The following is a 20,468-nucleotide window of genomic DNA, read 5'->3' as shown; positions in this document are numbered from 1 at the left end:
ACCAAGTGTCATGGCGCTGACACAACTAAAAAGAAGAAAAAAAAAACAAGAAAAAGTGTCGGCTGGGCGCAGACGAGGGTTGCGATGCCTGCAGGCTTGTTGGTGACGACGACGTTCGCGCGCTTGTCTGTCGAGACGGCGCGAGCACCACCATGTCACTCTGCCTCACCAACATGTAGGGACGCTCAAAGCTCAGCGCTTATCCTCGCCAGAAAACACTGGCGGAAAGATAAAATAATGTCGCTGCCTTTCCTTTTGCTCTGCTGACTTAGTAGCGGCAGTATCAGCTTGAGAAGCGGAGTTCAGCTAAAGCTTGTTTCGCAGGGTGGTACTGCGATCTCAGTATCTTGTATCTTAAGATACACGATACATTCTTCAATGTATCGGAAATACAGATACTGATACACGTTTTGCGAGACGTATCGCGATACAGATACAAGATACCCAAGGAGTATCTAAGATAGTATCTAAGATACATGTATCTTCGATACTGCCCAGCACTGGTACTGGGAGAGTATTGGAGTGGTGCTGTACTGAACTAGTTCTGTCCACGCTATACTCGCAGCAGCGGCATAATGGTTCACTGTAGCAATGTTGCATTGTGTAGTTATGTGCACTGTAGGCCTAAAAGGGAGTTCATGATGCCATTATACTACTGTACTAGTACTGTATAGTATGCAAAGGACCTGGGAAATTGAGTGGCTGCAGGATATTGAAAAGCCTTTGGCTCTGTGAGGAAATGAAAAATGGCTTGCAGCTTGTATTTCACGCTAATGCTACATGTTTAACATGCTAGACAATTTCTGCCTGATCTTCCTTGTTGAAATGGAAACATTTCTGCTTTAGCAGCTACCAGGCACAGGAGAAAGCACATGATGACAAAATTGGGCAAAGTCGATTGAGGATCTAGAGAAAAAACCTTGAGCTACAATTGTTGGTTATTGGTATGTAAACCTAGTGCTTCAAAGTGAGGATTTGTTGGTCTGCTAGGATGGTGCCATATTTTTTGTGCGTAGTAGTAACGTGCAGCGGGCATCTGTCGCAACACAACATCACTGTTAGAGATTCCTCTATGCATTCCAGATGCTGTTCAGATTTTATTGCTTGGTTTGTAGGTAGCATAACGGGCGGTTGTGCTTTTCGTGCAACTGGAGCGATATTTTAAGAGCCTCTTTTAGCCCGACAGTGCCAAGTAGTGAATTTTCTTTAGCATTGCTTTCCGTTTTCCCTTATGTGTTGGAGGAAGCTGGTTCGTTGCTAGCTTTGAGGCTTGCCTGCAACCACTAACTCGCTTGCATGAATCCACACATTGGTAGCCGATACGTAAACCTCCCTCTGAGTACTTGCAACTTGATTTGTGCGCTGTTAAAGAGCGAGGTAGGCGAACATGATAGCAATGCTCACTGAGTACTTCACTGACTGTCTCCTTTCATTGGTTCTTGTGTCGTTTCAGGTGTTTGAAGAAGCCTGAAGAAATTAGGTAAAGGAAAAAATAGACAGTGCTAGAAGAATTAAGTTATTGCGCTCACCTCCATGCCCTATCCCCCTCCCCAATCCCCTCCGCTGAAGATGGAAGAAGAATTCTGGTATAATGACTGACAGCAGCAGCCTCAATTCGGACCTGGGGAAAACAAGAAATCATACGAATACTGTGAAGATCAAGCTGTACTTGCTCCATCCAGCAAGCCAAAAAGCAAGCTGACAAGCAAGCAGTAGTCTGGCATTCGTCGCAAGCGTCTCTAAAGCCCCCGCCCCCTGCACACACCCCGAAACGAAAAAAAAAGATGCCAAGTTCCATTGGGGGAAGATGGGTCGAAGGAAATATTTGGAGCGTTCGCCGAGGCTTCCACTTGCTTGGCAGCGAGCGTTGAAAGCGGTCGCTCTCTCTCTCTCCTCCTGCGCTGAGGGGGAGGGAGCTTGTTTAGGGAAACAACCAAATGAACAGAAGAAACTAAGAAAAAAAAAGATTGAAGAGAAACAAATGTTTACTAGTAAAACGCAGGCAGCATGTGTTGTGTGGTTCTTGAGTGGTAGGTTGCCACACGTTTCTGCGGACGTGGCTTCCATGGTGTGCACAGTTCAGGAATCTGCCATCGCAGTGACCAAGCTGGCATGCCGGCCAACATAAGCTGTAGTTTTGAAGGTTTTTCAGTGTCAAAAACTAGTGTACACTAACTTTTCTCAAGGCACATCACTTGAGAAATACTCGCGCTTTTCGTGTAATATTATTCTTGACTGCAGTATGAATACTGATGTTGAAATTTCTTTTCTACAAGTTGCATCTATGATGTTCGTGTAACATTAACTACTCTACCACAGGGTGAACATGGCTAAAGTAAAAAGAGAAGGCTGCGCCGTGTTCAAAACTAAGAAAAACAGACATCGATATTTGAATCCTTAATGGCCTGTGTCCAGGTGTTGTATAGTGATGCCGCATTTACGTTCCATCCTCGTATGGTGTGGCTACTGTCTGCTGATGGTTCAGTTGGTATCTTGGTGGTTAAATTTGTATCTGTGTGTGAACATTTGTACCGCGTGTAAAAGTATAAGAAAACTGGGCAGTCTGAGGCCCGTGTACTTAGATACGCATCTTCTGCCGCAATCCACAATCTTCATGTCTTAAATATGTATGAAACACCAGGGCCTTCCTCCATGGAGCTCTGGTTGCAATGCATTTTGATCCAAAGTCGTCTTGCTTGTGTCAGACTCTGATATCTTGTTTTATTTGAGATGTGAGCAATCGTCCTGGATTCGTTTACTAATTTGCAATGGGGCTGCAATAGCAAGATTGTACTAGGTCTGAATATGTTTGCCCCATGAGAGAGCTGGAAGATGACAACGAAGTGCAATCCCGGCAGCTTTCTCTTGCAGGCATCAGCAAAAATTTAGCCTTGGTAGAGGGAAATTAGGAAATATACTATGATGTTGCATCTCGCAAAGTGTCATTAAAGTGCAATGAGAAGCTACGTGTCACGTGCACAAAAAACGTGCTTTAAGACCTTTCAGATGAGCTAACCAACATCTGGTTGCTATCATGCTTGCTTTACAACATTTACACATGCTAACATGGTAGAATTAAATAGCAGTCTCAAAATACGCCATATTGCACTGCGAACACCAAGCCCCGGTGTCCATGATGCCTTCTTTTTTTTATGTACTGATGCAGTGCTCAAAACACATTTTCGTGCACTTTAATTGTTATTAAAGTGTCACCTACAAGGATACAAATGTCCACACATTAAGAAAATTCAGTTCTAAAGGGGATAAGAACATATGCGAGATTGCAACCAGATTTGCAGCGACACTAAATGAACTTTACCTCGAATTATAAAGTGACGTTCCAAAAGCGCTTGATTGATCGGGAAGCGCGCAAATAGTGCAAGTGGCGAGGACGTCGTGAAGTTGCCACACCAACTTGCAGTGATGTCATATTTTTGATGGCGTGAATTGAGGTGCTTGTATTTCGGGGTGAAATTCAGAAACGGCACTTTGACCTTAACGTATTGTTTCCTTCCGGTAATCGAACCTGTAAGCACTGTGTAATGGAGACGGCAACTCTTCGGCGTAGAGATGGCGCCACTGCTGGGGCAGCCATCATCATCATGGACACGGTGATTGTGATAATCTTTTACTGTCCTTTTGCTCTGGAGCGAACCCACCCGCCAGCACGTAAGATAGTCGACGCAAGGAAAGTTGTCGACCGAGTTAAGGCCGTTTGACGCGGCGCCGCGTCAGAAAGTCACGCGCTGACACGCTGCAACGCGTACGTGTGTTCAGGCCTTTACAGTGTACTAGAAGGGTGGATCGGTTACAGTGTATGTTGTAGTACACTAACCAAGTACTGGCTAGATCGATAGGCGATCATATCTCACAAAAAAGGAAAGACTGCAAAAATTGGATAAAATGTGGCTACGCCCTCGGACAGAATTGCCACCAGCAGGACCCTTGGAAGCGCTGAGGCATATCTTTCCGATGCTTCTGGGTATCGAAGTGGATGGATTAAGTGGACAGCAGTTAACACAAGCAAGAGACGTCTCGAACATTCCGTACAGAAAGATATAGGAACCCTGCTGGCTGAGCCGCCGTGCGCCGATTACGTCACCTGGAGAAACAAAAATTAGCCTAATTTGGACCCCAGCGCACACGTCCGTTCCTGGCAACGAGGCGGCCCAAGAGTTAGCCCGAGCTCTCTACTTCAGGGTGACTGTGGAGCCGCCCGACTGCCAGAACATGGACGAGCGTTTGCAAAGTTACACGGAAATCGTTGGAAATTGTGGGCAACTTCGGAGAGTGGTGCCATCACCGGATAAAAGCCTGAACAATAGGGAGGCAGTCGCATGGTGGCCCCTGCAAGCTGGCAATTTTGTAAACCCGGTCTGGGCATGTTCAGAGAGATGATAGGCAAAACGATAGTTGCCAGCACTGTGGGGTGAGAGGGACCATCGACCACATAATCTGGGAGTGCGACAGCTCCCCAGGGGCTAAATCATAAATTATTGAGAGGCCTGGGAAGTCCTGCTGTGGAGTGAGGACCCTGCTTCACAGCAACAGGTCATTCGCCTGGCGGAAGAAGCCGCGAGGAGTCGAGACCTCTTCGCCTGCTTCTAATCGCGGAGGTGCCGGCCCCCGTCACCTAGGCCTGTGTGCCGGGGACGGGGAGTAGGGGGCCTCCTTATCTGGCGGAACAATAAAGTTGTTATCATCATCATCATTGGCCACGCGTTCTCCGAAAGCCTGTGTCGGTGTTCGTATTCTTTGAGGTCCAAAAACTGAGAGCTACGCTTTATTTCCCATATACAATTAGCCCGTTGACTTTATTTGTGCAAAGGGTTGCAGATTTTCGACAATTAGCGACCGCGCACTCGCCACCAACATGGCCGCCCACCTCCAGCAAATCGCTCTTTTCAATTCGAAAGCGATATCATTTTTTTATTATTTAAGGTTTTCGAAGGAACACCTGGTATTAACCCATGTGGTTGACATCAAGGAGATATACGTTGAATACGTTGAACTCGCACTACTGTACACATGTGATTGTAAAGGCTGTTTGAGGAATACCAGACTTTTCTACGCAATGACAAAGTTCATTCACTAATAAACAAACCGCAAGGAATGTAGAGTGGCGTATGCCGAAAAATTGTGAGTGGATACCACGGACGGCGTGTCGGCTGATTATATATTAATCAGACGCGTGTGCCAGCTTCAGATTCCGCGTCGGTTGCCCCCGAGGCCGTCCTCGCGGCTTCCTTATTTTTGTTGGCGGCCAGGGGCTGAATGGAGTCTGTCGAGTGTTGCTGCTGGCCGGCCTCCGCCTCGGGCGGCTGTACGGGCACGACCAGGAGCATCATGGTCCCCGGTGGCGGCTGGTACGACCCTGGCAGGGCCACCACGGTGCCGTCGGCGTTGACGGCTGCCATCTGTTGCACGGGGGACGCTTGGTCTGTCTGTGGCGACGCATCCGATGTGGGAACCCGCTGCTGCGCCGCTTCTGACTGGGCGCGCACTTGGTAAATGTCCATTTGGCTGACGATAAGTGTCTGCGCATATAGTTATGAATAATATAGTGACTGGGGGGGGGTTTTACGCGCCAAAACCACGATATGATTATGAGAAGCCGCAGGGGGGCTCCGGAAGATTTGACCTAAATCTAAGTACATGGGTACGTGTTCTTAGCATTTCGCCCCCATCCTCCATGGCCCCCATCGAAATGCAGCCGCCGTGGTCGGGAATCGAACCTGCGCCCTTGAGCTTAGCAGCTCGACACCCTACATGCACAGCGGGTCATAGTTATGAATAAGTAAAGGATCGACACACCGCAATCGAAAAGCCTTCATAAAGTGCCAGGGACTTTCAAAATGCTTAGGTGCCCCTTAATTACAGATAGCGCACTGCAAAGCTGGCGATAAGCATGCATCCTGCACTATACAGCTATTTTTCGCTGTAAGGGCATTCGTAGTAGAGACGTTCGACGATACACATGCACATAGAGTGTGCACACATTGCGATCCAGGGGCGTAGGCAGAAATTTTTTTCGGGAGGGGGGGGGGGGGGGCACCTCCTTGATTTGAAGTGGGGGCCGGGCAGGCAGATGTGGTCATGTGTCATTTTGGGCTCTGTATTCCATAGCAAAAAAAAAAAAAATCGGTGGGGGCACGCCCCGGTGTGCACCCCACCCCCCTGGCTACACGCCACTGCTGTGATGGGCAATCTCGAGAAGGCTCCATTTAGGATTAATATTCCTTATAGAAATCTGCGAACAGTATAGGTTTTGAAACAATGTTGAATACGAATAGAATGGTTCCAGAAACGGATCAAACATTGCCACAGAGACATTGTGCTGGTAAAAAGAGAAGACAAATATGTTGACGCTGCTACTTAATTGCCACGCACGTGACTAGTTCAATTAAAACAGGGTCATAAATGTACGTTAGTCTCATCTTTCTGGACATCGACTAATTAAACTTTTGCAACGGCGGCGTTCTTGAACCTGGGCAAAAACTGTCCATGCTCAATGCTGCCCAGGGCAAAAATTGCCTGGGCACTGGACAAGCGGTTGTTGCCGAGTGTTATTTTAACACGATAGCGTTAAAGGGACACTAAAGAGCAAAACAATTTTTCTCGCATTAGTAGTCTTCCACGATACCAAAAACGCAACGCTTGCTGCGAGAAGACGCTTAATAAGCAAGAAAACACGAAAGAAGAAAATGCAGGTGGCGACGCCACCTTGGAATTCCCGCACCATTTGCCGTGACGTCACATATTTTTGACGGCGCCTGCTTGGGCCTACGTAGTTCCTAACCGGTTACATCAAACTACATTGTCCTCTGGGGGGGGGGGGGGGGGGGGGCAGAGACTTGACGTAACGAGTTTGTGGAAATTTCGTCGGGCCAGTGGCGCCAAAATACGTTAAATGCTCTTTGAAATGTTTTACGTCACGAATTACAAAGTTCGGCGCGAAATTTAAAAATGAAACTTTGAACTTGGTTTTCTCCTCTAATAATAAACCTATATGGTGGTGAAATAACCTACACAACAGTTCTCCGTGCACACTTTATCAATCTAAACAAATTAATTGTTTCTCTTTAGTGTCCCTTTAAAAAGCTCGTTTCGCAGAAATTCCGGCGTCGGCGTCGTTGGACGTGAGCTAAAAATCATATCTTGTCCGTGACCGAAAAATCGAGAAAGATGCAAATAAATGAGAATCGAACCCAGGCGTGACAAGCAGGTGTTCTACCACAGAGCCATGCTGTTGCTTGAAACTGCTTCGAAAAAAAAAAAAAAACTATATGAATGCCATGAAGGAGTCTGACGCATGTAATAGTGCGCGGCAGAAGCGTAGAATCGCGCCAGGCGTCAAAGCACGTGAATTACGTAACGATTGTATGTTTTAAAAGCCCACCCAGTATACAAAGCGCTCACGCATATTTAATCATCATCAGCTGCAAAGGCATCAGCAAAGTAGGCAGCTACGTAGGCTCGCGTGTTACCTTTACGGACGCGTATGGACCCTCCGCTGATTCGCAAGATCGAATTATGGCGTAGTGGGCACTTGACAACTGTAGTACTTGCAGTAGGCATTCTGAGATTAGGCGCACAGTCTTTCGTTTCCTTACGGCACGGTTGAGGCATGCAGCGAGAACCGAAGCTATAGGCTATGCGGCGGGGCCCGATTACGCTATCGCGTTCTGCTCTTGAAGGCGAAGCTCGAACGCCCTCCAAGATTTTTATGCTCGGTATGATATATGACAGATACAAATGATCGAAGTATACGAAAACGTGCAGAAGGAAAATCGGGATGATATGGCTCAGGCATTTCGAGAACGGATATCCGGTCGTCAAAACAGCCGCGAAAAGAGGAACCTTTTAAACTCACCTCAATAAATAGCAAGATGGCCTTGTACAGAAAGGGCTTCGCTGACACCACCTGCGGTTGTCAATTATAATTAGCACATAACACCATTTTGTAGATCGCACCGTCGTCGGACTATTTAGCACTCTAAAAACAGTTGCATCCTCCCTTTGGGGCTTATTTCTGTCACACAGCGTCGATCGTCATCTGGCTATAGCGTGCCTTTCCGTGCTCGCTATCAGCGTGACAGACCATTCTACGACTGTAAAGTCGAGTTTTGAAGTAAATGTATCGAGTTTTCAAGAACGGAAACGCGAGCGGTTGCCAGATGACGATTACTGACACAAAGACGCCCCAAAGGGCGCAGCGTGTAAAAGCAAGAAAGTAACGGGAGTACTAGCAACTCCCCTTACGCGGGAAATGCCAACAGAGCTCTCGTGTCCACTTCTGTAGGAGCCACTATTTCCGGTTGGCAGTGAGGGAGTCACGGGTACGTAGCTCAGATATTGCGCGCCCTATGTGTATTTATTTATAATATAAATTTGGTTGGCCAGCTGTCGCCGCCATGAAACACGATTCTGCAGGACGTCGCCTTCAAACCCAATGGAAAGGACGTGAAACTAAATTTTCGAAAATGTCGTTTTCGACACGATGACATTAAATCATGCTTTCCTGTAATGAATCATTGGATATACTTTTCTGTGTGTGTACAACGCGCAAATTCTTCAGCCCCTCTTCCATCCGTCCAGAAATTTTTCCGTCGCGGTTTTACAGTGGCTACGGTGCTCGGCTGCTGACCTGAAAGCCTTCGTTCGTTGCCGGCTGCCGCGGTCGCATTTCGATGGCGGCGAAATGCTATAGTTGCCCGTGTACTGAACGTTGTCAGAAACACCAGATGGTAGAAATTTCCGGAGCCCTCCACTACGGCGTGCCTCATTATCGTGTCGGGGTTTTTGCACGTAAAACACCAGATATTATTATCGGTATTTTTATTACAACGCGTCAGGTATAGTTCCATTAGGACGATCGACAGAAATGTAAAGAATAATAAAGAAGTGGTTGTTCTCCATTTCTAGCGACTTGCCTTTTCCCGGTGCATAATCTGTCTTTGCCAATAGGAGCCAAGGTACGGGGGCTGCATGAAAAATTAAATATATTGTATACTAAAAATGATTGCGCAGAATTGTTTAAATGAACATACTCTACATGACGAACAGCAGCACCTTTATATAATTTTTTATCGTAAAAAAGGTCATTGCGTTGTCTTTTAAGGGAACCAAACATGCTTAACATAGCCCATATTTCAGGAACTTTGAGTGAACCAAAGTGGCTAAAATACAAAACAACAACAACAAACAAACATGAAATTTGTGACGTCATATTCGATGCGCATTAGTCGAAATTTAGGCGCCAAAGTAAAAGAAAAATTGGCAGCTTGACCTGCAATATTACTTTCTTCTAATAATGAACCTTATAGTGTAATGAATAATAACGAAACCGTTTATCGTGTGCCCATTGCAGGCTTTATTGTGCCTCCGAAAAAATACCGAGGTAATTGCGCCCATTTTAAGCGCCTAAACGCCTGAATACCCACCCTCTTTTTTATGAGTCTAATCTCAAAAACTGATTTTGTGTTTCACTTCAGTATTTTCTTTTGTTGTGTATTAGTACCGGCGCATAATGTATATACGAGGGTGTCTATGAAATACGAGATTAGAAGGTGCACTTTAATAGAGGTGGGCGATCATTGCATCCATTGCTCTACATCCATGCATGCAGTATATATAGTGGACCTTTCTATATTTAGGCGGCCGATAAAAAGTCCGGTAGCGCAAGAAGGTATACCGTCCCTCTAAACCAAGGTTGTCGGATCTTCTGGCTCTTTTCGGTGCACAATCCTCGCGCTAGTCGTGTTGACACTGATGAGCAGTAAAAAAAGTATGCGTGCGGATGGTTTTTCTTTGCGACATACTTTCGCGAGGAACTTCCTCACGATTTCGATGGTAGTGCACAGGCCGATTCCCATAACGCGCGCCGAGATGCCCACCAGGATATTCGCCATGCCGTTGTAGTTGTCCTGCGCAGTGGTGATAGTGTGGCTTTTGACGTCATTCATTCATTCATTCATTCATTCATTCATTCATTCATTCATTCATTCATCTAAACACGAACTACTGTAGCCACTTCATTCATTCATTCATTCATTCATTCATTCATTCATTCATTCATTCATTCATTCATTCATTCATCTAAACACGAACTGCTATAGCCACGTCGCCGTAATTGTCTTGCGCAATTGACAGGGTGACTCTTGACGTCATTCATTCATTCATTCATTCATTCATTCATTCATTCATTCATTCATTCATTCATTCATCTAGGCACGAACTTCACGCTATGCCGTCGTAATTCATTTAACGAACAAACAAAAAACGAACAAAAAGACCAATCGACCAAAGAAAACTGCAGTTACGGGGCAAACTCAAAATGGATTGTACAGGACACGAAGAAAGCAGCTACCGTATACATGCAGGCGGCCCAGGCCACGATGAGTATCAGGTGGATAATGTGGAAGAAGCAGTCGAAGGCACCTGTCATCCATATGTACGGACGTCCTGCACATTTAAAATGGACACACGTGAAACACTGAATCGGTTTATAGACTGATGAAATTGTTCTTTGACCGCTGTCATTAATGTCGCGATCATAGGTTCAGAAGCGTAGCGAAGGAAGAGAGAATGAGGAGATGGGGCAGGGGTATGATGCTGGGACTCGTGACGTAACTATATAGCCACCATAACGTAACTGCGACGCGTTCCCTTGGCAACGCTAGTTCAGGAAAGGGGAGAGGGTATCGTACTGGCTGTGGAAGCTCGGCTCCTATCGGTATGTAGTCGTGACGCGACGTTTCAGTAGTTTCAGTTTCGTCCTATCTCATATAAGAACGAACATAAGCGTGCGCAGGGTTCCCCTTCAGGGGGGGCGAAGGTTCGTCGCAGCGCCCCCCTCCCTATTATGTCAATGTATGCGGCTGCCTTTGCGCCCCTCTTCTCGCCCCCCCTACAATGTATAGGGCTGACTTTGCGCCCCCCCCCCCCTTCTCGCCCCCTTGCCCCCCCCCCCACCGCGCACTGCGCACGCCTATGAGAACGAACGAATTTTAAAAACAAAACAAAACGAAGTCCGGCTCGAACGTATACAGACGGCGCTTTTATGGTGAGTAGAACAGATTGTAAAACAGTCGGCAGAAGATCAACATGATTTATGTTTGCTCACAACTTTAAAGGGGTCATGAAGCACCCCTTGGGCTGATTGAAAAAACACATCCTGCGGAAAGCTGACACGGCTATGAACTGCTCTGCCAAATATTACAGTCGTGCGCGCCGCGTAATGGCCACAAGCGGAGCGCGAAGTTGCCGTTTCCCCAGGCACCCTCTTTTCAAACAGAGGCCGGTTCTCACTCTCGTCGGTGGGCGGGGCGTCTGTCCGCTGTACGTCGCAAGAGACATAGCATGCTTATTGGCCGATAGCCGACGTAAATCGAGAGCGGCGTTCGGATCAGATGCGCTTCTTGCCGCGGGGTGACGCCACTTGCCGGCGCCGCACTCCTCAGTACACGGTAGCCGCACTCGCGCAAGCGAATCACAGCGGGAGAGCGATCGCGTTTCATGACGCGCGCTGGCGTAACTTCTTTCCCCCATGCCATCCCTCCCTGTCTAGCTTCCAGTGCGCTCGTCGGCACGAGAAAAGAGAGAAAGCGCTGGGAGCGTGCGCCAAACCCCCGTAACTCCGCTGATTCTTGACGGATTCGAGAAATTTTTGCGGCAATCGATTCGGGAGGCAGTACACTCCGATACTGAGGCAATTAGATCATTACTTGGAAAAGTGGTTCATGACCCCTTTAACAGTGCCTATGCAGTGGACAGACATGGAGTGTCAGGGCGTATACGACGGGCGAGACCCGTTGTACTTCGGTGACATTATATTATCTCGCGCACAGTAAAAAAAAAAAAAAAATACACCTTCAAAGGTGTAAAAAGGGTGCTTGGTTGTGACACGGCTAGCACCCTCACGTTTTATGGGTAAGATCGAATGGTAGGTTAAAAAGAAACACATGTTGTTCGCCGCCTTTTCATTGGAAGTAAAATTTATAATAGCTGCAACTGACGACAAGAAAAAGACAATATGTAAATTTTCTGAGCTTCCGTTGCCTAATTCGTGTATCAGATATTTCGTGTATCAGGTGGTGTGCCTCGAAATGTTGTCAAAACGTCGAGATATTTTCGCGGACGTGGAATTCGTATTTGCATATATAGTACAGCGTCTCTTCAATATTCTGGCTACGACTGCATGGATTGCACCAAGTTATTATCCGCATGGAGCCGACCGCTTACTTTGTCTATCCACATTGGTTGCGTCGATGACCGATACCGTTCCGTCCACGACGAGCAGGGCGAATGTCAGACACTGCGAGGATGGAAAAACCATATATCATGTCGGACGGCGTACGACGAGCTTGTCAAACGCAATATGTCAGTAACAACGTTGCCCGTTGTGTGAGTTGGTTCATCATATAATCTAAACAAAAAAAAAAAGAGTAAAAAAATGTGTCTTTTTGCCCCACAATTGTGAGTGCCTTTCGTTGCATTATCGCCACGTACCCGGCACTACCAGTTCACGAACGGCATGCGCGTTATCAGTGTGACAAATAATTCTTGATAGAAAAAATGGCGATCCCCAAGTTTTCAAGAAAGTAACACGAGCAAGCCAGATGAGGATTATTATTGTGAGACAAAGAGACGGCCTTTTCACTAGCTCTTTTCTTAGAGTGGGCCCTCATTAACAGTTTTCGTAGGCTCTGTTTCTTTATGTTATTAGCTGTGTTAATAATTATTGGGGTTTAACGTCCCAAAACCACGACATGGTTATGAGGGACGCCGTAGTGGAGGGCTCCGGAAATTTCGACCACCTGGGATTCTTTAACGTGCGCCTAAATATAAGTACACGGGCCTCAAGCATTTTCACCTCCATCGAAAACGCGGCCGCCGCGGCCGGCATTCGATCCCGCGACCTTCAGGTTAGCGGTCGAGCACTATAACCACCAGACCACCGCGGCGGGCTATTTGCTGTGTTTCCTGTGTAGACTGGGCGAGGCTGTCGCATATGCAGGTAGCTAGACCATGCATAAATTTCCATTGTTCAGCGCTTGTCCTGTCCTGTTTTTCTTTATGCTCATATTTATATCCGCGTTCATGCTGCACGCAAAATCGTACAATGCTATAAAGCTCCGGGCGACGCTAGTGCGGATGCCTTATAAAATTAGTGATAGCTTTATCAACGTAGTTTTACACACAAAACAACACACACCGCGGCTACGAAAACATACTGATGAAGTGAGTTCCGGATAATATTTGATTAACTAGGATTCATGCTGGTGTCATGATTCGGCCGGCAGTCGAACCCACGACATCGTGCGTAGCAGCAGGACGCCATGCATTGTCAATGACCGAGCCACGGCCGCGGTGGGTTACACTTACCAAGTAAAGGCCGACCACGATTTCGATGAAAGCCTTGTTCTCAGACATGATCGCTCGATTCTTACTTGTTCTTAAAATAATGGCACTTACCCACTACTACAAAAAACTGGCAAGCAAGGAAACATGAATGAATGAATGAATGAATTTTAAAAAAGATGGCTCTGTGGTCTATGTTGAAAGGCGGGGAGACTAAATACACCCAACTTCCCCCACGTCAGCAAAGAAATGAAAAATATTGTAAATAACATAAAATATGTCCTGTTTATATAAAGTCTAATAACGGCAAGCGTGAAATTTGCCCTCAGTGTTGACATGATGATAAAGCAGGTCGCAAATGACACGGAAGGAACGCTGAACAATGAAGTGTCTCTCTACAGCATCTTAATTTTCCAGTAGCCGAGTGAACCAACCTACAAGTTATGAAACGAAGAAAGGACGCGAAAGTCACATGCCATGGTCAACTTCATTTATTTTTTCCTTCTCTCTTGAGAATAAATTTGTGTTTCTCAGTCCACGGGGAAGGACCTGCAGTGTGCGATAAGGTTATGATCACTTTTATCATTCATGTGAATCACCAGTGATTTACCAGCGAGACATATGGTCACACCGCCTTGACCCGCAACTTCCGAAAGACACTAGAGGCTTTTCACAGGCTTTCTGATTTTTTTTTTTTTTTCGTCTGTCTACGAATGTTTGAGGCAGATCACGGCGGTAGACTAAGCTAAACATTGAAGTGAAGTGCAACTTTCGACGGTTTTACTACACGTTGGATCACCAATTTTGACGCCGTTCGTGACTCATTTCGAAAGCTGACATGTTTGAAACACGAATGCTACGTATTTTTGTGTGGAAACGGGCTTACACCACGCGAAAACCAACCGCGATACCGAAAACGCTCTGAGCGCTAGCAGACGAATCCGTGTCATCCTTTAGAGGGCGCTCTAAAAAGAAAAAAATATTACTTTACTCGTAGCAAGCCAAATGATATCTACTGCCACTTCAACACGCTCAATTTTGTTAAATAAGTATTGTAAAGAAATGATAGTTAAGCTTCGCTTGATTTTTTTTATTCATCTAGTGTTTAATCTCGGAGGCCACGTTTTTTCACAATCAAGCGTTTTGTGGACTGCAGAGAACGCTACCACAGCAAACGTGATGTTTGTTACCTAAAAAATCTGTAATAAAAATATTGTGTTTTCATTGCATTTTTACTATATTGACACTTAAATTAGTGGCGTTTATTGATTCTTATGAAACGTACTTTTTAACGTACTAATTGCATATCTTAAAGGCTGTGCATTTGATACTTAGTGTTAGTCAATAAACGTCATCGTCGCCATGTCTTAAACATCACAACCGCTCGTAGCGCCCCTGTCGTTATGGTCGCTTTCATTTTAGTTTTTTCGGTTTTTCCCGGTTTCATTGGTTGCGTGACTGTGAGCCGCCTCGCAGCCTTTGTCCGATTACTGTTAACCGGCGCGGACCCATCTTGGGGGTGCCGCTGAATCAGTTTCGTTTGTGTCAGGCGATCGCTCGCGTTAGCGGCTACGACGATGATGTCCAGATCGGTGCGCGCCGAGACCCGGAGTCGTGCCAAGGACGACTTCAAGAGGGTCATGCAAGCCATCGACAAGGTTCGAAAATGGTAGGGAATCAATACAAATGAACGTGTTTGCCGGCGTCTCGTCGGCACATCGCGACCGGCTCACGCCGGAGCACGCTCTAGGCGTCGCTTACCGCATGGACTACGCTACATGCTGCGGCGCTTCACGCCACAACCACATTCCCAAACGTGGCACAAACTCACAAACAGCCGGCAGATTCATACGGCCCTTGGCAGCGGCAGACATGATAGTTTACGCGGTTCTGTGGAGTGTCGCGAAAGCTTCTCGAGTCACCCTGCTTCGATTCGCGCGTTTGTTCGTTGACACCGGCACGTTTTGTTGTTTGCACGTTGTTGTTTGCACGTTGTTGTTTGCACGCCCGCATCTGCAGATGTGGGCGCATCTGCACAACGAGTTCTATCCCTAGATAATTGACAGGGAGGGGAAACCTCGGGCGCCGTATACTTTCTAGTTCCGTGCAGTGACCGATTGTTCAAGACGCACTCGCGTAGACTGCTTTACCGTGTGATGCGTTTAGTACATATAACCCGTCTCGTATTTGAATTTCATGCATGTTGATAAGGACATCTGCACCTTTTTACATGTTGCCCATACATTCTCCCGTCCTCTCTTTCACTTAGCTTAGAAACTTGCGTGTCAGTGTGACTCAGGCGCGCTGATCGTACACCGGTGAAGCTTGCTAATGTGGCAATCTTTTCAGGGAAAAGAAATGGGTTACCATAGGAGACACGAGCATGAAAATCTACAAATGGGTACCAGGTGAGTATTAAACACTTTAACCTAGCTACATTAAAGTGCATTGTATGATGGAAAGGAGCGCGGGATTTTATTTCATTTATTTATTTATTTTTGAAGAATGTCGTATTTCTCAGACTTGTGATGACATAACACAGCGTTCATTAAACAATTAAGGTTTTGGGAGCTGTAGCAGGAAGATTGTTAAAACGCATCAGCACGAGCTTTTTTGTACCACTAATCTTGCACGCAAGTTTTAGTGCAGTTTGGAACGTTTTCGGGGCCGTGCAGCTAAGCACTCTCACCTATCACCACACTGCGCATGTGTGTGCATGCGCCGAGTGGTGATAGGTGAGAGTGTTGTGTAGATGAATAGCTATAGTATGTGCTGCTGCTTCAACTACGTTTTTCTTTTTTTCAGTTCCAAGCACTGATCAGGTATGTAAATACCATTCATATGCTCGAAATACATAAATTCAACTTAACACCTATAGCGCACAGGAGGAACAGGGATGCAAAGATACAACGTGGACGTAGTGCTGCGTCCACGTTGTATCTTTATGTTCCTGTCCCTTCTGTGCGCTATAGGTGTTAAGATGGATTGCCAACGTGCCCAAGCTCACGTTCTTTCAAGTTACATAAATTCAAGTTTCGGTTCACAGTTGAGAGTCCTGGGAAAGTTCCAGTGGCAAGTTTTTTTTAGTATAAATTTGAAGACTCTTTCCTCTCGTTTCATTCTTCTAGTGTGCTTGTACTTCCAGGTAGTTATAATCAAATTTGGCATGTTAATATCACGATCAAAAACATAGGTTGTGGCATAGTGGTACTTTCCATGCGAGCATGTCTAGCAGCCAGGTGGAGCAGATAACTATGGTCTGGTAAAAAAAAAAGTTTGTTTCTCACTGTAATATGCTCATGATGATATACGATGTTCATTGGTGCAAGGGCCATTTGATGGCCAAAAAGCGCCACCACTGTAATATGCTGTCACATGAGATGTTCGTTATTGTTTCTAGCTAGTGAAATACGCGACAGTTAATTTTCGGCTTTCAGTGAGAGTATATATATGGTGCCAATGCATTCAGAGCTTTTTACAAGGTCGGTCTATGAACCTTGTCACTGTCGACAAAATACTGAACTTGAAATGCTGCTGCCAGCTGTCTGAAGCTTATAAGTTCAGCAAACAATGACTTGCATGCTTGTGTGTAGTGCTTTGTTGACAGAAATGTCAATGTTTTACGTACCTGTAGAGGTGGTGTCGTAAGATCCCATTTTTATGGTCTAGGCTAGGGCGAAAACCAAAGCACCAACAGCTTCAAGCAACAAAGAAAACATTGAAACATCGGGGAAACACGACATCAAGAATGATGGTAAGCATTTGTTGTCTCGGCATGTTCGGTGAGCCCTGCCTTCCCTAGGGCTGTCTACTAAACATGTTCCTACACTTCTGATGAAACATGTGGTACTCTTCCGTTGCCCTAACAAGCTTTACAGTCTAAACTTCAGTTTTATGCTGAGTAATGGTTGCCATATGGTTCTTCTTAATGATGTCTCACAATCTTGCAGACTCCCAGTCCTTGGTTGGGAAAGACAAGTCTAATTCAAACATGTCTGAAGGCCTAGAGGAATCTTTCACCGGTAAGTGTTGTAAATCACTAGCAAGTCCAGTGAGTTTTTCGTTGTGTGTGCCACTTATCTCCTTTGTCCTTTTGACTGGTTTATGTCTTAGGCAGCATAATCTTTTGGTCCACCTAAGTGAAACTAAATAATAATTCCGCTAAACAGCAAAGGTTTCTTTTAGTTCTCGAATGCTCAAGTCCATTATTAGAATTTACCATTTATGTATATCATATCTGTGAAGTACTTGTTGCATAATTTTTCGTTGTGTGTGCTTGACTGTAACATTTTTAACATGTTCTTCACATAGGTTTCTCAGAATTCAGCCAGGACTCTCAGGGTGACAGTCAAGTCATGAGGGATGCGCGGCCAGAGGAATCTAGCAATTGCATCACCGAGAACAGCAGTGACACCCAGTTTCCAGACTCTCAGGGAGGTAAGGCAGGCCAGGGTGACTTCCCTGGGCTAATTCCTTGTCTGGAATAGATTTGAGTGCAGAAAGACTGGACACAAGAAGACAAGATGGTGATTAGTCATCTTGTGTCCCGTCTTTTTGCGCTCAAATCTATTCTAGACTTTGAACCAATGCACCCAGCAATGCATTTTATTAAGCTAATTCCTTGGTTCAGTGACACTGCAGCTGTGGAATGGTCAGCAGTGCTAAGTGTGGCCCCTGTGTCCTGGCTTGCAGATTGCATTGTAGCTTTGCCGCCAGTTGAGGGACACGGCCTTTACTATTTAAATGTAATCTTTGAATCCTATGCAGTTGAAATTAATGAAGTGCAAGTTTATAGATTCCTCATTTTCGTTTCTTATTGTCGAAATAAGGTGTGATTCTTAAGGAAGGAAACGGAAGAAAGTAGGAATTGTTTTGCCTGGTGGCCCAAAGTTAGTTCCTTCTTTGTAAATTCTACAAATTAGTAATAAAAAAAGTGCAACCAGTGCTATATTTTTGGACACAAATATTTTACATAGCCTAATGAGATCACTTGCATGAACATTTTTGAGGGATTAACAAATGTATGAGCAAATCATGTGATTAACTCGTTTATATGGGCATTGTCAATGTGTGAATAATGCTATAAATAGAACAAATCTAGACATGTTTTGCGATCCTTGTTTACATTGTTTTTTGCACCATTTTGGCAATAGAAGAAAAAAAGTACCAGTTATGTTTTGTTAGGAAGGTGGTGTGTAAATGTGACACCACACCTCTGGCTTTTGGCAGCATTAACCCATATATGCCCAGTGTCCTACATATAGGACACTTCTTTGATGCACTCTAACATCGCTATTTCTTTAGCTGATGACTAGCGCCACCTACAGCACATCAAGCAGGCCTCATTCTCAATGTGTGCAAGCCTAGGCATTGCTAGCTTTTCATGCTGCCACGTGCCGACCGTTTTCTCCAGTCAAACGCGTGGTTTGTGTGAAAGACGTCATGGAGAGGAAGAAGTGCACGCGAAATGCCGACCGCTTTCTCTGGGCAAACGCGTGCTTTGTACGAAAGACGTCACGGAGCGGAAGAAGTGCAATGTCAGTGTGCACGTGAAATGTTTCAAGGCTTACCACACCCGCACATAGCACCCCTGATGCCCAGTGTTCTCTATGTATAGGATGGCTTGAAAAACAATGTTGCATTTACCTGGCAGTAAATAAAGAATTTGTGCTTTCGTTTGAGGGTAGAAGTACACTTCTTGTGAAAAAAAAAATTTGTTTTTTCATTTTTTCTGAGTTTTGGCTTATATGGGTTAAAATTTTCACCTCTCTCATTTTGTGGCATCATGCTTGGCTTTTATTCTCATTCTTGACTTTTTTATATGCTGTCACGAATATCTATACGCATAGGATCACAAAAAATGCGTGCCAACACATCATTTGTTTTTTTGCTTGCAGATCTTTCAGCAAGGCGAGACGAATCGAGTGAAGACAGCACGGAGGCACCACTGAAGAAGTTAAAAATGAACAATGATTGCTCTAAGGCATAGTAGCATGACTGCCATCGTCATCGTCATGAGTAACGACCATTTGTATTTGTTAGGATCACCCGCATTGTGTCGTCCAGTGTCCCATAATCGCATCCCGTGTGCTGCTAGAAATGGTCAATGGGAATCTCAGCTCTGGCACTAAAAAGGAGAGCTATGAACTGACGATGGAGCAAATCGTGTGCAGCTGCGCGTAGGAATGCTTTGTCACTTGACCTGTGTCACTTGACTTGAGCCTAAAGTGAGGGTCGAAGAAAAATGGTGAGCTTAAGATTGCCCGTTGAATTGAAGCAGCTGTCTACACGAGCTGTAGACCAACTGTAGGAAATGCTGAGATCAGCGTTATTCATTCCACAGCTTTTCTTTGTGGTTGATGTACGAGCACAGCTGTGCTGACTGGTGAAGCAGATGTAATCCGGACCTGGAATCGTCGTTTAACAGCTGCTGAATATCCATTGCAACATGCCTCGATGCCTTGCACTTCTACCGATCTTGCATGAATGCCATACGCAATTGCAGCGCCTTTTGCCTGCTTATATTATCTCCTTTTATAGATATATTACTAGGATGAACTTGTGCCTGTGAAGTAGTTTGATGACCTATTTAATTTAGGGATGTGCTTTGTTTCAATTAATTTGCTTTTCAATGGCATAACTTTCAGCGGACGCAGTTGATAAGACTTTAAGAACTGCAAATTGTGAAAACATCAAAATGTTGAAGACTGCATGTGGATTGGCGAAAGTAGTATGAATTATGCCTGTGTCAACAATTTCATCTCTCATTGTCGTGTTCATTGTGCACGTTGTGTGTTGAGCTGTTTTGTGTGACAGAAACATCTAGAATATGAAAAGTCTTGTGTTCCAGGATATAATAAAAAAAGGTAACAAACAAACATTTCCCATTACATTCTCCCGTCCTTGTCAGTGGAAAGGTGGCATCTCGTGGTGTCCGCAACAAGCGCTGTTGCCCTTATTAAAAAATGATTTAGATCTTTAATCCTTCGCTAAGTCACGAAAAATGACGTGGGATGTCCCTTGCGGCAAAGCACACACACACACACACACACACACACACACACACACACACACACACACACACACACACACACACACACACACAC

At 45.4% G+C, this 20,468-nt stretch overlaps 2 protein-coding genes across 12 annotated transcripts in view; both read left to right on the top strand.

Annotated features, from left to right (window-relative positions):
• Positions 1-2,006, top strand: part of LOC119391346 (ataxin-2-like protein) — a 72,137-nt gene extending 70,131 nt beyond the window's left edge. For all 10 annotated transcript variants that reach the window (XR_007415805.1, XR_007415808.1, XR_007415807.1 and 7 more), the window contains one exon: positions 1,454-2,006. The gene's annotated coding sequence lies outside the window, so the exon portion shown is untranslated. The remainder of the gene's footprint in view (positions 1-1,453) is intronic.
• A 12,782-nt stretch (positions 2,007-14,788) lies between these two features.
• The window catches only part of LOC119390313 (B-cell CLL/lymphoma 7 protein family member A), a 103,731-nt gene continuing 98,051 nt past the window's right edge, over positions 14,789-20,468 (top strand). The window contains exons 1-7 of one of the 2 annotated variants that reach the window (XR_007415792.1): positions 14,789-15,031; positions 15,712-15,770; positions 16,168-16,184; positions 17,032-17,116; positions 17,313-17,384; positions 17,674-17,799; positions 19,260-20,171. Coding sequence is in view for 1 of the 2 variants with exons in the window: in XM_037657904.2 (XP_037513832.1) it covers positions 14,940-15,031; positions 15,712-15,770; positions 16,168-16,184; positions 17,032-17,116; positions 17,313-17,384; positions 17,674-17,799; positions 19,260-19,351 (543 nt within the window). In the remaining variant the exon portion in view is untranslated. Of the gene's footprint in view, positions 15,032-15,711; positions 15,771-16,167; positions 16,185-17,031; positions 17,117-17,312; positions 17,385-17,673; positions 17,800-19,259; positions 20,289-20,468 lie in introns of those variants that run through there. The other variant, XM_037657904.2, reaches the window with a different exon arrangement.

Source organism: Rhipicephalus sanguineus, chromosome 4 (genome assembly GCF_013339695.2).
Source record: "Rhipicephalus sanguineus isolate Rsan-2018 chromosome 4, BIME_Rsan_1.4, whole genome shotgun sequence".
Taxonomy (NCBI): Eukaryota; Metazoa; Arthropoda; class Arachnida; order Ixodida; family Ixodidae; genus Rhipicephalus; species Rhipicephalus sanguineus.
The sequence above is the reverse complement of the archived record's forward strand: the minus strand, read 5'-3'. Positions and strand labels throughout refer to the sequence as shown.